The following is a 14856-nucleotide window of genomic DNA, read 5'->3' as shown; positions in this document are numbered from 1 at the left end:
AAAGGGTACTAGAGCCTCCCTGTCGGACCACATCATATCTTGTATCCAAGCTAGAGGCGGCACAAAAAAGTACTAGAGCCTCCATGCCCCCCGTATCATATCTTGTATCTAAGCAAGAGTCGGTACAACAGTGTACTAGAACCTCCCTACAAGGGTTCGCTTTTATGCAATAGATTATCCTTTTGCTCCGATATTGTAATCACTTACCTATATCAACATTACAATCACAGAGCGAAAGTTTCCTTCGATTCCGACAACTTCTAGGGGAGGGATGTTACTGACAATGAGTGGATATTGGGTGCATCTCGGCTCCTCTGTGCCTCCAAACAGAATTCTTTACCAGCTAATTTACACCAATTTCTAGAGTAAATTACATGTGTATTCCTTTTTGGGAATGTGGCAGGTGTGAGCTAACGTCATTACATTTTAACACAAGAAACAGGCATAACAACCTTTGTAAATGGGCCGCAGGTTGCACTATATAACTCCTTGCACAGTTTGTAGTTCATGCTGAGATACATTATAACACATATATACTATTTTCTTGCTCCTGGGAACAAGGTCTTGGCTCCAGCATGCACCCTAAAAGGACAGGAACTCTGCAGTAATGCCCCTCAGACCAGAAAAATGGTTCCATGCCAACTGTTCCCCCTAATGATATCACGCCGCTGCATGCCGCCGCGTCTGTCCCATTGCTATCCAAATTACAGGGATACAGACAAAAACACCAAGTGCAGAAGAAAACCCTGCATTAGCTAATGGTCTGAACACTGTAATTACCCCGTATGAAAGGAACTTTCTTCACATTTGTATCCATATCCAGGGAAATGTTATCCGCTCCTGTAGATGAAGAGATGCCGTTCTTCCTGATGGCGATCACCATGTACTATAAATAATGTGTTATTTTAATAGATCGGGCTTTCATGGGCACAAAGGCACCAAATATGCTTAAAGGGGTTGTCCCGCGCCGAAACGTTTTTTGTTTTTTTTTCAATAGCCCCCCCGTTCGGCGCGAGACAAACCCGATGCAGGGGTTTAAAAAAAAAAAACGGATAGTGCTTACCTGAATCCCCGCGCTCCGTTGACTTCTGACTTACCTTGTGAAGATGGCCGCCGGGATCTTCACCCTCGGTGGACAGCAGGTCTTCTGTGCGGTCCATTGCCGATTCCAGCCTCCTGATTGGTTGGAATCGGCACACGTGACGGGGCGGAGCTACGAGGAGCCGCTCTCCGGCACGAGCGGCCCCATTCAGAAGAAAGAAGACCGGACTGCGCAAGCGCGTCTAATCGGACGATTAGATGCTCAAAATTAGACGGCACCATGGAGACGAGGACGCCAGCAACGGAACAGGTAAGTGAATAACTTCTGTATGGCTCATAATTAATGCACAATGTACATTACAAAGTGCATTAATATGGCCATACAGAAGTGTATACCCCCACTTTGTTTCGCGGGACAACCCCTTTAACATGGCTTTGTTTCTATATTTTTATTCTAAATATGGGGAAAGGGGGTTTCCAACTTTTACCATTTATTCTTTGTAATTACATTTTTTTTTTTGTTTCAACGGTTTTTATTAGGATATTTTCAAAAATGATACGGAAACCTACATTCTTACGTCCCCACGCAGGGGGCTACATATTGTCGTCTTAGCGTACACTAGATTTTAATATAACATTTTACTCCTAGTATGGAGTATTGGGAGGGGATAACAAAGGGTATAAAACAGAGGGTCGTCGAGGATCCACATCAGCTCCCTGGCAAGACCTAATAGAAATATGGGAGAATTTTAGGTAGAAGAGGAAATGTGACGTAGTCCTGGGAATGCAAGATAGCTAATCCAAGGTTGCTAAAGTATCCGTCTGAATACCATAATTGTAGAAACTCTGTTGATCACCTCTGGAAAAGAAAGGTTCGGGGATTTCCACCTCGAGGCGATGTGGATCCTTGCGCCATACAAATAACCTGTATGAACTTATGGGATCTGAATCTAATCCTAGGAGAGCGATCCCCCAGGAGAAAGACTGTGGGGGATTTAGATATCGGACCTACAAACATCTGGTTTAACAAGTTATGTATTTGCGTCCACAGTTTCGCCACCTCCGGTCAGGACCACCAGATGTGAAACATACTGCTCAAAACCCGACAACCTCGGAAACAAAGTGGGGAGGAGGATGGGAACGGGTGGTGCGGTCTCCGTGGGACCAAATACGTTCTGTGTAGAATTTAGTTTTTTCTTTTTTTTACTCTTATTTTCATTTTTAGTCCCATAGGGGACAGGAGCTTACAACTGTTTGATTGCTCATAACCTATAATGTAATACTGTAGTATTACTTTGTACTACATTTTTACAGGCATCCTATTAAGCCTCGCCACAGGCACATCTTAATAGGTAATCATTCATGACACCCAGACAGCACTCTGCAGTGTAATCCCCGGGAAGGCAGTTGGGGACGTCTAGAAGCCATTTAAATGCCGCTGTCATAATTCACAGGGGCAGTTAAATTATAAAGAGCCGCAATAAGATTGAACTCCGACCACGGTTGTTCCAGAAGGGTGTCCGTTGTCAAAAACAGCTAAAACCTGCCGCATATGGCACAAGCTTGGCTCCCAAGCCTGCTCCATATTAACCCTGCACACGTCCACCATACACGTACGTTTGATATCGCCAGGGGGTTAATGTCATAAGCATATTGTATTTTCCAGATACTTATATCCCTGGTGGTCCTATCGAAGTGAATCAAGCAAGGGTGCGCATGTGCAAGCAATGCTCCATATGTTCAGGGTCACTGTGGACCCCTGTGATTCCGAACAGTTGGTTATGTTAGTTAAACATGTATTCTATATCATCTACATACAATATGTTTCTTATACTCGTCCCTCAATTTGTATAACACAGGATTGTAGTTCTTGGTCTAGTAAAGTTTGTGCACCCCTGCTCTAAATCAATAGTAACCTGTGTGTTCAGCAGCGCTCCGTTTTGCACAGGACATAACTCCGAGGCATCGGGAAATTGTAATGAACCTTCTCTCTATGTTCAAACAGAATAATTCAGCCTTTAATTGGATGGGAGATTGTACGGCGCGGCGTCCGGCCTCAGCACTCTGCGAGGTAATCTGTGTACTGAGCGCCGACATCAGTATAACAGGGCTGCTGGCTAATCAATACTACACATTAATATAGCACCGGGCAGGAAGAATAGACGCACGTGGAAATCCGGGGTCGGAAAGCAAATCCAGATGTCTGCTTAGTCATATGAGGTATAGGGTGAGGATTAAGCTATAGGCAACCGTGGTATTTGGACACAATATGCTACTTTATACCCAATCTTACCAAAAGTATTTGTAGCCCCCATCAGTAGAATGGATCGTGTCTTATTAGCATGCCAGGTGTCCTAAGCCATGCTACATAAGACCCTTGGGGTGCCAGCCATAGTTTGTGACGAGAACTTCATGCTTTTGGATATACTGGATATGCCGCTGCACACAACCGTCCATCATGAAGTGCAATGCATCGGCCGGTCTACCATGGTGCAAGGAGCTTCAACATTGGGTTATTGGACAGTTGAGCAATGGAGGAACGTTCTATGGAGGGATAAATCACACTACTCCATTTTCACATTAGATGGTGGTACCTGAGTGAGGAGGCTCCTGGGGAACGCCACCTGCCTGAGTGTGTTGTGCCAACAGTTAAGTACGGTGGAGGTTCTGTTATGGTCTGTGGATGTTTTACGTGGCATGGTCTCTGTCTGTTGGTTGTAGTTACAAAAACCATGAACACGGAGGTGACCCTGTCATTCTAGACAATCATGTGCTGCCAACAATGTGGCAATACTCTGAGAATGGTCGGCCATACTTCCAACCAGACGACAGGCCTCATCACAAATCCAGCGCTGTTTAACGTTGGTTTGAGGATATGGATGTTCTACGATTGGACCAACTGCGCAGTTACCAGCTGAATGTACTGAACATCTTCTTAGAGAGCACTCCCCAGACGTTTGCAGGATGAATGGAGGGAAATACCAGCTGAAGTGTATCAGACATTAGAAGAAAGAATTCCACGAAGAGGATCAGATGTCATTAGGGCAAAGGGGCCCCACAAAGTATTACCATATGGAAACAAATTCTACTTGTGATTCTTGTTCAGGTATCCAATAACTTTTGGCAGGACAGTGTATTTTTCATATTGCTCTTTATAGTCGCTCTTTGCAGGCAGCAGAATGCTTAATGCAGCTGCCAAGGACTGGAGGGCAGGGGACCAGGAAGGGGTTAAGTGGGAGCGAGCTTAGTGGGAATGGGTGGAGCTAGAATAGGAAGTGGGTGGAGAGTAAGGCAGGCAAGAAGAGAATAGGGAAGAGAACAGCAGTAGAAGGATCATGAGGAAGACAGCGGAAGAAGGAGAGTTGGAAGACACCTGCCCACAAGCCCTAAGGGGTAACGGGCAAAGGCTCCTTCCGCGGACATAGGGAGGCTTGAGTTATTGGAAGTTGTCACAGCTGTTTTAGAGGCAGAAAACTTTCCATGCTACCTGTGGTTTATGAGGAGGGTTAGCAAGCCCCATGAGATCAGCGCTTACGAACGCCAGTTTTGTTTCCGGGTTCAAGAAATTTGGATTTATCGTAGCATGGAAAGGGTAAAAAGTTTTAAGGAGAGTTTTAAATGTTACAAAAGTTTGGTTAATAATGCTGTAGCCTCCCCCCCCCCCCCCCCCCCACACACACACATAAAAAGCCAGAAGTGGTGCGAGTTTTAGTTATAATTCAGTAAGAGGGCGAGACGGTTGGGGAAGGACCTGCAGTCTGCGCTGGCTGTCTGATACACAGACATTCGGGGGCCTCCAGAGAAAAATGTGAGCAGGGATTTCAACTTTTGGGGGATTTCAAGGTTTCGGGTGCATTCACACCGGTAAATTCCGTCCGATAGCGATATGGATAGAACTTGAGCGTAAAAATAACACGTTGATTGTAAGATCGCTGCATTTCCTATTTTTGGGTGATTCCTAGCAAGGACTTGCCGATTATGGGATCTTTAATCTGAAAGGGCACCTCCACCAATCTGCTACTGATGTCCCATCCTAAGAATAGACCATTGACCGTTTACATCTGGAAAACTCCTTTAACTAGAATTTTATTATCTAGTGTTTAAAAATGATTATTTCTAAACCAGACAACCCTTTTACCTATTCCTGACGCACGCCGTATATGTACGGTGCATGTTGGGCATGTGTGTATGGAACGGGCCCGGCCACCGAACATGCTACAAACACAATGGGTGTCCGCCATCTTTGGCAGCTGACACCCCATCAGTAACAGCTGCAATAGTGCCATTTAAATGACCCGATGGGCGTTTAGGCGTCGCGAACGCCGCTTCCCCTGCAGCATGATCAGATGGTGCTGTTCGGTTCTCATAGCAGCCAGGGACCTTTGGAAGGCATGTGATGAAGGGCCAATCATAGACTGCCTGTCAGAATGTGGTATAATGTAATAGTATGGTATTATAGTGTATGAGCGATCAAACAATCACAAGTTCAAGTCCGCTATGCGGACTAAAAAAAAATTAAATCTACGGTAAGTAAAAAAAAGTTTTATTAAATATTAGAAAATATTAAAAGGTAATAAAAGTTGTAAAAACCCTCTTCCCAATCTTTTCATCAAATATTAAAAAAATATAAAAATTTGGTAGAACTGCGTCCAGATTATCAAAATATCACAATATTAATCCAAAACAGAAAAAATATACCCAATTCCAGAATTGTGGGGGGTTTTTTGGTCACCCTATAAGCAAGAAAAAAATGAAAAAAAAGTGATCCAAAAGTTGTAAATACCCCAAAATGGTATTTATAAAAACTACAGGTCATTGTGCAAAAAACGAGCCCTCACACAACCCCATCGCTAAAACAATAAAAAGTTATGGGGGGGGGTAAAAAACAGCGGCAGAAAGCCTCCGTTAGATCCTCCCATGAGATTAAATTAAATAAAATGACAGGACTCCAATTAAAGTGACCCTGACGTATGGAGACGGGATAGAAGAGATCAGAGTGCGGAACTGTATTACATTGTTGCAGTATTTCCTGAGCTGCAATACCAGACAAAGCCTATAGACAAGAGTGGCGCTGTTTTTTTTGAACTGCTTGATCAGAGATGAGTAAATGTTTAGGAAACCATGCTTGTCACACCAAACCGCGCCAATCTACTGTTTTACATTGGGAATCACATTCTTTTCTGCACGTACAATTGTTTCGGTTGACCGACACTTATATCTTATGCCAGAAATACACATTTTTATAGAAATTGTACAATGCAGCATCTTCTCGTTTCTTCTCATTTCTGTCTCTGATTTCCCAAGTCGGTCCTAACATGACTATAAATATTAAAGGGGATTGATTTATTGACTGCAGAGCTGGGAGTTTGCATAAGTTGTGAGACTAAAGACATCATAAAGACGACCAAGAGTCAATGTTGACATCAAATATCATCATAAGCCGTGACAAGTCTTGCTTTTGTCACTGATTGGAAAACATCTTTTTGGTGCAGAACATGGAAATACCACCTTAAAATGCATTAGATCTTATTTTCGGTCCTACCAGAATGCATTTTAAGGAGGCATAAAAATATCATACCACCTTAAATAGCAGTAGATTTCCTTCTCTACGCCATTCGATGTTTATAAATTCTTCATCTTACAAAATCTGCATCATTTCAAATCGAACAAGTCCCATCGTCCAAACATCCGTCCGATACTACCTGAATGTCTTTTAAGGTGGTATAATAACATCATGCTACCTTAAAAAGCATCTTACTGGTATCAGACACTTTGTGTGTGTGCATTATATAGGCTGGCAGGAAACCCCCAATTGTAGAGCCCATAATACCAATGATTACCAGGGTTGCCATATTTCCTTTTCCAATTGTAGATATAAAAAGCAAATAGTCCTCCAAAGAGAAGACAGCTACTTGCACCATGTGCTGGCCCTAGGTTAGATGGCACCCAGTGCTGAACTTTTGTCACCTCAGTCATAAGAAAAAAGAAAAAAAAACTATATATATATTGGACTGATAGGCAGTCTGCCTGTATTCTGCTTGCACATAAAGAAGCAAGATAATAGCATACCCACACCAGAACAGCTCAGAGAATAAATGCAGTACCAGAATCAAGGTAGCATAAATACAGCACCAGAACCAAACTCATTACATACATACTCTGTCAGAACCAAGCTCATAACATAAATACAGCACCAGAACCAATATCAAACTCAGTAGATACAATACCAGAACTAAGCTCAGAACAGATGTAATGCCAGAACCAAACTCACAAGATAAACGCAGTAGCAGAACTAAGCGATTGTGTTGCTTAGGTGCCAATGGGCTGACAGTGGAAGTTGAGACGGGAGGAGACAGACCCAGGAGGATGATGATTCATGTACCTCCGTAAGACGCTGCTACACACAGAAAGGCGATCATCCAGTCTGGTAGAGTTAAGAGGGGCAATAACCCTCAGCCTACATCCACCTAGTGCCCCCCCTACAAGCTGGTGGCTGGCGCCCTGTATGATTGTACAGGTCCCATGTAGCTATGGCTGGCCATAGACTTCGCTACACTGTCACATAGACCAGAGCCTATGATGTGACCTCAATATTTGATAACCAGAAATCACCATTTGTAGACGGGTCTATTTGGGGTTTTATGGATCTCTTCTGCTCAGAGTTGGGATCTGAGCTTTAATCAAATGTGTCGCGGCTTTATGGGAACACCAAGCCTGTTTAAAGGGAAACCGTCACTAGCTTCACACTACACAAACAGCGGGTAGCATGACGTCCGGGCAGATGCCCACAGACAGGGCAGTAGGTTTTATTTTGAAACGCTGCATTTCAGAAAAAAACTAATTTAAAAAGGGACAGGAAAGGGGAGAAGAGTCACAGGGGCATCTTGGCATCTCCCAACCCAGATTGGCTAGCTTGACAGCAGTTTGTATATAAAGAGAGAACTGTCAACCTAGCTGATCTGGGCGGGGAAAGCTAACGGGGAGCCACACTCCTGATGGTAAGCACGAGTCTAGTGAGAAGTTCTCATTAAAAGATTCATCTGCTTTGGACAATGCCTGTTTTTAAGAGTATCCCCAACACTGTCCTCATCATGAGGTTCCAGATGTTGCGAACCCCAGTGATCAACAGTAAGCCTTGTCGTAAACTGGCAATAATAACAATTAATAATCTTTATGTGGTGCCAAAATATTCTGCAGCACTTTACAAACTAGCAAGTGTTCAATTTCTCTGCAGCACACCCGCAGGAAAGATGAAGTATTACACTCTTCTCATTAAAGACAATGGGATGTCCATGTAATGCAGTGACGTGTGTGGTCCTCCAAAGCGAGAGGCGCTCTTTGTAGCTACTATAATGGAGAATCAGGCAGCATAAGGTATAAGAATACACCCTGGGCGCTCAGGGCAATCACTGACTGGGTGCAAACACTGCCCATCTGGCGCCTCCATTACTGACATAAGCCAAATGCTCAACCTAATAAACAGAGCCAATGTTATTAATGCGTCTTCCCTGAAACCTCCCCGTAATGGTTCCTATACATCCATCTCCATTTCTGATCAATAATTAACAGTGAATTCCCCTTGAATATTAATGCGAGTCAAAACTCAATGTAATGTACAATAAAAAAAATGGAATTAAAATGAGCGCTTGGCGGTTAGCGATGGGTGAAGAGCGATGACATGGTTCAGATAATTCACGGCGCTTCGTTCTGTTGCTCATTATCAATTATCCATTTATCTGACAAGTAAAATTGTTCTGCAATAACCAAAGTCGCGGAATAAAACGCCATCACTTTACAGAAAGCTGTTTATGCTTAATAGTCGCTATTCCCTCCTTTATAGGGCAGTTTAACCCTGTAACTTCTGGAGGTTCTTGGCACCTTGACTGCTCTTGGTGGGAAAAAGGATCGAAGACTCAACGATCGTCAATCTTTCCTAAGTAATATGTCACATGATAAGACCAGATTGTATCGGCTGCCTCATCTCCATACATACTTGGCTGTACACAATGGGGCATAACATGGTCGGCCTTAGCTATGTGCGACCTGTTTGGCTGAAAAGGGAGATGGCCTCCAGTTTGTAGAGGGAGCACCAAGCAGATGTAGCATGAGGGCAATCACCCTGCTTAGGTCCGGCAGATCAGATGCATCTGTGTAGCATCATCTACATGAATCATCTTCCTCCTGTCTCCTTCCTGTGACGTTCCGAAGCACCAGTCAGCCCATTGGCACCACTGCAACACCCCTACTTAGTTATGCTGCTGTATTTATATTCAGAGCTTGGCTCTGATGCAGTATTTGTTATGAGCTCGGTTCTGGTGCAATATTTATGTACTGAGCTTGGTTCTGGTGCTGTATTTATTTTAGTGGGCGGCACTTGCAGCTCTTGAGACTCTCCAATTCACTCAATCACTCCAGGAGGTCCAGCAGATGACCTGCGGCAGTGATTCTCCATCCTATCCCCCAGGTCTTGAATACTCCTATCCAGTATCAAGGTGAGGAGCGGAGATGGTGGTCTCATCATGCACAGTTGACACTTTGTGTCCCTCACCTAATATCAAAAATAGGCCTGTGGCCGCGAGCTCCAGTCCCTCTGATGCCAGTGCTTGCACCAATGCATTCCCGCGCATGCACCTTCACTTATCCATTCTGGCCATGCACAGTGAAGCGAGCTACCTTGGTCCCGATCCATATGTGCATTGCAGCTGCATCGGACCTTGTGGGTGTTTGGCAGCGTTAGTATTGCGGCTAGCTTATAGGATGCCTAGCTTCACTGCATGGGTCCGGAATGGATAAGTGAAGGCGCATGTGCAGAACTTTAGGGCTGCGGGCACTGATGGCAGACACACTGGAGGCGGTCGTTCAAGGGGGAACAGGGGTGAACAAAGGACTCCATGACTCAGAAGCCTACAGCACCGCCTTGATGACTCCAGGGATGTAATTAGCATACAGAACACAACATTATACAAGTAAGTTTTTGGACAGAAAGCAACAATGGTGATTTCAACAAAAGCATAGATGCAATACATGTTATAAGTGCTGTAGTGACATGAAGAGGGTTTATTAGGCCAAAAACTGGTGACAGGTTCCCTTTAAGAAGATCATGGCACAAACTAAAGATAGACTTTAAAGGAGACAATACATGATGACAACTCCTATCCATATGTCCCATTAGGTCACATAGGTAGTGGCCTACCTGTAGGGGTCACAGGCGTCTCAACTGCAACCGGGTCCCAAAGACTGGGGGGCCCACAGGCCCTCTTTGTATTGCTGCACCTCCAATCTTCTTTCTCTGCTACAGCATGGCACTTTCTCTGGCGCTGAGCCGCAGGAGTTGAGTAAGCGGCCTGCATAGGCTGCAGTGTGCCAGTATCATGCTGTGTAGAAAGAAGTGAAGGGGGCACAAAGTGACCACTTTAACTCCCAGGAGGGTGTCTGGAGGGGAAGCATAGAGGCACCACTTTTACTACTGGGGGACAATGACATATAGTGGGACCACTTTTACTGCTTTGGAGATGGCACAGAGGTACCACTATTACCCCTGGGGAGCAAGCCAAAGTTTTGCTCTCGGACCCGTGAACCTTTAGCTATGCCCATGCATATGGACATCATTGAGAGGAGTGCTTACCCCCTAAGGGCCAGAAGGGAAAGACACAGTAAGCGCATCTCCCATCCTGACAGGCATGCGCCGTCCAGGGAAAGCGTCTGGTGGCCAACTGGGTTTTTCCAGTAGTATTGGGTGCGGCAACCATAAAAAAAGGGTTGATGCGTCAACTTATGCTTCATTTCTGTATAAAACTAGACCCTTTCTGATGAGCCTCCTGTGGGGTTGGCCCTCAAGTTTATGTACCTGAGACTCCAAAACCATATCAATGCTACAACAATCCTCCACAGCGGCACCTATTTGAGGCAGCTACCTTCCAACAGGAGGCGCTGTGGAGGATTATTCCATCACTGATTTGCATAGATTTCTTTCCCAGGAAGCATTGCACGCACTAAAAGACTCTACACCCTCATGGTGCTCTCCACAAGGAGAAACATTACCGCCAGAATCAAAGCCGGAACAAACAAGAAAATAAACTTTCATGGAAATATTGTCTTGAAAGCCTTCCTACCTGTCTTTTCCGGTCTCCTTCTTGAAGAGGTCATCAAACTGCAGCATCTTGTGGCGGGTAATGATGTGAACTTTTAATCGAGGTAGTATCTTGTTAATGAGCTGCAGGTTGTTGTAAACTAAGCCTTTGCCGTCTCGTCTCATGTAGCTGCTGGGTCCCCAAAAAATGAAGACGGTGCCTTGGCTCATGTTGAGAAGTTCGTTGCGGTTTCGGAGTATCCTCTGTATACTGGAGTGTGCGATGACTCGCAGGCTGGTCTTGTTGCCAACATCCTGCCCGTAGCCCCGTGTGGGCGCATCATTCATACGTATTACACACTCCGTCTGGTCGATCTTATTACCCAGTTTGCTGCGGAGCAGGTGTCCCGAGCTGGTGACGAGCGCACAACTCTTGCAGTGCATTTTCAGGGGCTGTAGAGAGAAATGTTTGCAGCAGTGAAAACAAACAGCGAACCGTAAAAATCCCGAGGCGAGCGCTCATATTTCACAGCTGGAAAACGGCGCTTTATATTCTCCTAAATAGACGAATGTCCCTAAAGGCCGTTTCACCAAAGGCGCTTGGAAGGCAGGTGACTACCCTGAAAGTACACCGAAATGATTCTAAAGGTGATTGAAGAATATTCCGCTCTGGACAAACGCTACAGAAAGTGAAAAAAACGTTTATTTTCGCAGTCGGTCGGTCGGCATCCGAGATGTGGAATTTAGTGGCAAAAACTAGAGGCGATTACATATGTATCGGAATGAAAAGGTTGCGGCTGTTGAGAAAGACGCCTTTACATTGGGGCACCCTATAGAGCCGGGGGCTCATTCACACCAGCGGCCTCCATTGGAGATTATTGCTACAATCCTGGACTCAATAATGCAACATGCTGCGCAATTTCGGTCGAGAAAATGCCACATGGCATAATGAAAGCCGGACAAACCTCAATGGCGTTCATTTGTTTCCATCTTGTGACAGAAAGACTCACATGATAGAACAGAAAAACGGAAACCCTAACACCAATGTGAGTCCTAAAAGGCGCCAAGGTGTCAAAAAATAGGCTGGAAATTTCTGGTGCCCCATTAATGTCTCAAAACCGACACTTTGCAAAGTCTTTTCAATTGTGCCTACTAGCATCAATGTTAGATCGCTAGGGATCCACCACTCAGGACCCCCACCAATCAGCTGTTTGAGGTGATTGCATTTCTTGCTCTCATTGCAGTTCATACCAGACATAGCGCCATACATCATACAGAGGCTATACCTGGTATTGCAGCTCAATCTCATCCGCTTGAATAAAACTGAGCTGCAGAGCGCACCTGAGCACCACGGCCTCTTCAATCAGCTGAGCAGTGAGGGTCCTCAGCGGCAGACTCCACCAATCTGATAATATGGCAATCCTAAAAATGGAACTGTAATGGTGTTCAGGCCGCATAGCTCTCAAATGGGATTTTTAGATACAAGTTCCTGATGGATAGACCACTTCCCATAAGTTACATATATGAATGACTCTTGCTGGAGGCCCATTTACACACAAAGATAATCTTTCAAACGATTGAAAGATTTTGCGATTCATTTGCATAAAGTGTTAATGGCCATTAACACTTTATCATATCCATTTGCATGTTTATCATATCCATTTGCATGTAAAAGGACCTACATGAGCTGTTTGCAGAGCCCAGCATGTGATTATTCAGACGCCCGCCTGTGCAAACAGCTGCATTGTTCTATTTGTGGTTGCCGGCAAATTACAATGTTATCTGCAGGCTCCCAGGGAGAACACAGCATGCAGTCTATTAAAAGACACTTTATGTCTCAGTGTCTGAACAGTGGATTTTAGGTTCTCCTTAAAATCATCATTCAAATGAAAACTGCACGATGCCCACATTTACATGGAACGATTATTGCTTTGCGGAATATGCCGTTCCTAAATTCAGCACCAAAATCTGCTAAATTGCCAGCAGGATTCTGCTATATTCAATTCTACACCAAAATCCACACGTTAGCCTTCAGATTTGGGGGCTGAATACTCCATCCTGAATAACGGGTCTCTTGGGGTTTGCTGACGTGGTGAAATCTGACACATTTTTCCGTGTGGCCTCCGACTCTACAAACCGTGGCAGGAATCTGCAGTTGCGCTGTGGATTCCTGCTGCAGCGGACACACACGGGGCTTAAGCGCTCTTCAGTTGGAAAATCCACATGCGAAATTCCCAACATGGAATCTGCATCAAAAAGTGACAGCTCTCCTTTTTTTACGCATGTGGATCTGAAATCTGCATGCGGAAAAAAACTGAAACATACAGAATAAAGCACGGATTCCCCCGGAATGTAATGGGAATTTACAGTGGATTTGATGCAGAATCATCGTGGGTAGAGATGAGCGAGCATTGTCCTTAGCGAGTACCTGCCCACTCGGAAGAAAAGGTTCGGCTGCCGGCGCGGGTGAGCGGTGAGTTCGGGAGTGAGCAGGGAGGAGCGGGGGGGGGGGGGGGGGGGGAAGAGAGGGAGGAGAGAGAGAGATCTCCCCTCCGTTCCCCCCTGCTCTCTCCCGCCGGCACCCGCATCTTTTCTTCCGAGCGGGCAGGTACTCGCTAAGGACAATGCTCGCTCGACTAATTGTCCTTAGTGAGTATGCACGCTCATCTCTAATCGTGGGTTCTGCGGCGAATTCTGCGGCAGAAATCCACCATGTGACCATAGCCTTACACTTGCACATTTTTTCTGCTTTAAGGACTTTTTACAAGTTTATTGCAGGACGCAAGCAAATCCGCAGCTGCAGAATTACGCACCAGCTCTTACTGCGGATTTTGATGCGGAATTACAGGCAGATTTTAGGCAAATTTTAATTTTGCATCAAGATTCGCAAGTAGCCTGCAAATTTTGCTACGGAATTTACTGTGATTTGCAGCGCGTCGTGCGGCCTATTCCGTCCCGTGTGAAACACATCAACTTCAAGAACTGACTGATTACTCGCTGCCTACCTGACAGGCGCCCATCGTCACTAGATAATGATATTCACGTAGGGGATAAGACTAACACTAGTTCTATGACTATCGGCCCCCGTAGATATCATAAGAATCAATCCCATCAGTCATCTCCATACACCCCCCTCCGCCAACCCCCCCACCCCTCCCCCCCCATAGAGCACACGCACCCGTCGCCGCTGTTTGCTGATACGCTGTCAACACTCCTCTGGTATATTCTTAACTCTCAGCTGCGTAGAAGCCAAAAATAATCCGCTTTTAAGAAAAAAACCAAAAAGCTCCATAAATCTATAGAGAGCTCAATTATGCCAGACGTCTCGGCTCTCATAGAAATGTCACTTTCAAGTCGTTTCTGCCGTCTTTAAGAATATCCTGCAATTAAAACATTTTCTTTACTTCTGTCGGAGCCGCTGCAATCAGCATCTTACACAGACGCGTCTCCGCGGTTTGATTTGCAAAAAAAAGACTCTTGACATCTTCGCTAATGAACAGCCTCCAACTACACGGAGAGACGCTAATTTTTATTTGTTGTCGAGTCACAGGGGAAGTCAAGAAGATGCAACACTTTAAAGAATAAAGAACATTTCCAATGAAAATTTTTTAAAAAATCACCCAATCCACAGCCGGGCAAATTCACCGACATCTGGCAGCAATGGTAAAAGACAATAGTGAGAGCATAGAAAAAAATGGCCTAAGAGGTCCTCATGGATCTCTGATTGCCGTTATTGAACTTTCACT

General features: G+C 45.0%; 1 protein-coding gene across 1 annotated transcript in view; it reads right to left on the bottom strand.

The window, feature by feature from the left end:
• The window catches only part of ST6GALNAC5 (ST6 N-acetylgalactosaminide alpha-2,6-sialyltransferase 5), a 144177-nt gene that overhangs the window by 31386 nt on the left and 97935 nt on the right, over positions 1-14856 (bottom strand). The window contains exon 3 of the mRNA XM_066597805.1: positions 11154-11563. Within this exon, the coding sequence (XP_066453902.1) occupies positions 11154-11563 (410 nt within the window). The remainder of the gene's footprint in view (positions 1-11153; positions 11564-14856) is intronic.

Source organism: Eleutherodactylus coqui, chromosome 3 (assembly GCF_035609145.1).
Source record: "Eleutherodactylus coqui strain aEleCoq1 chromosome 3, aEleCoq1.hap1, whole genome shotgun sequence".
NCBI classification, from domain to species: domain Eukaryota; kingdom Metazoa; phylum Chordata; class Amphibia; order Anura; family Eleutherodactylidae; genus Eleutherodactylus; species Eleutherodactylus coqui.
The sequence above is the reverse complement of the archived record's forward strand: the minus strand, read 5'-3'. Positions and strand labels throughout refer to the sequence as shown.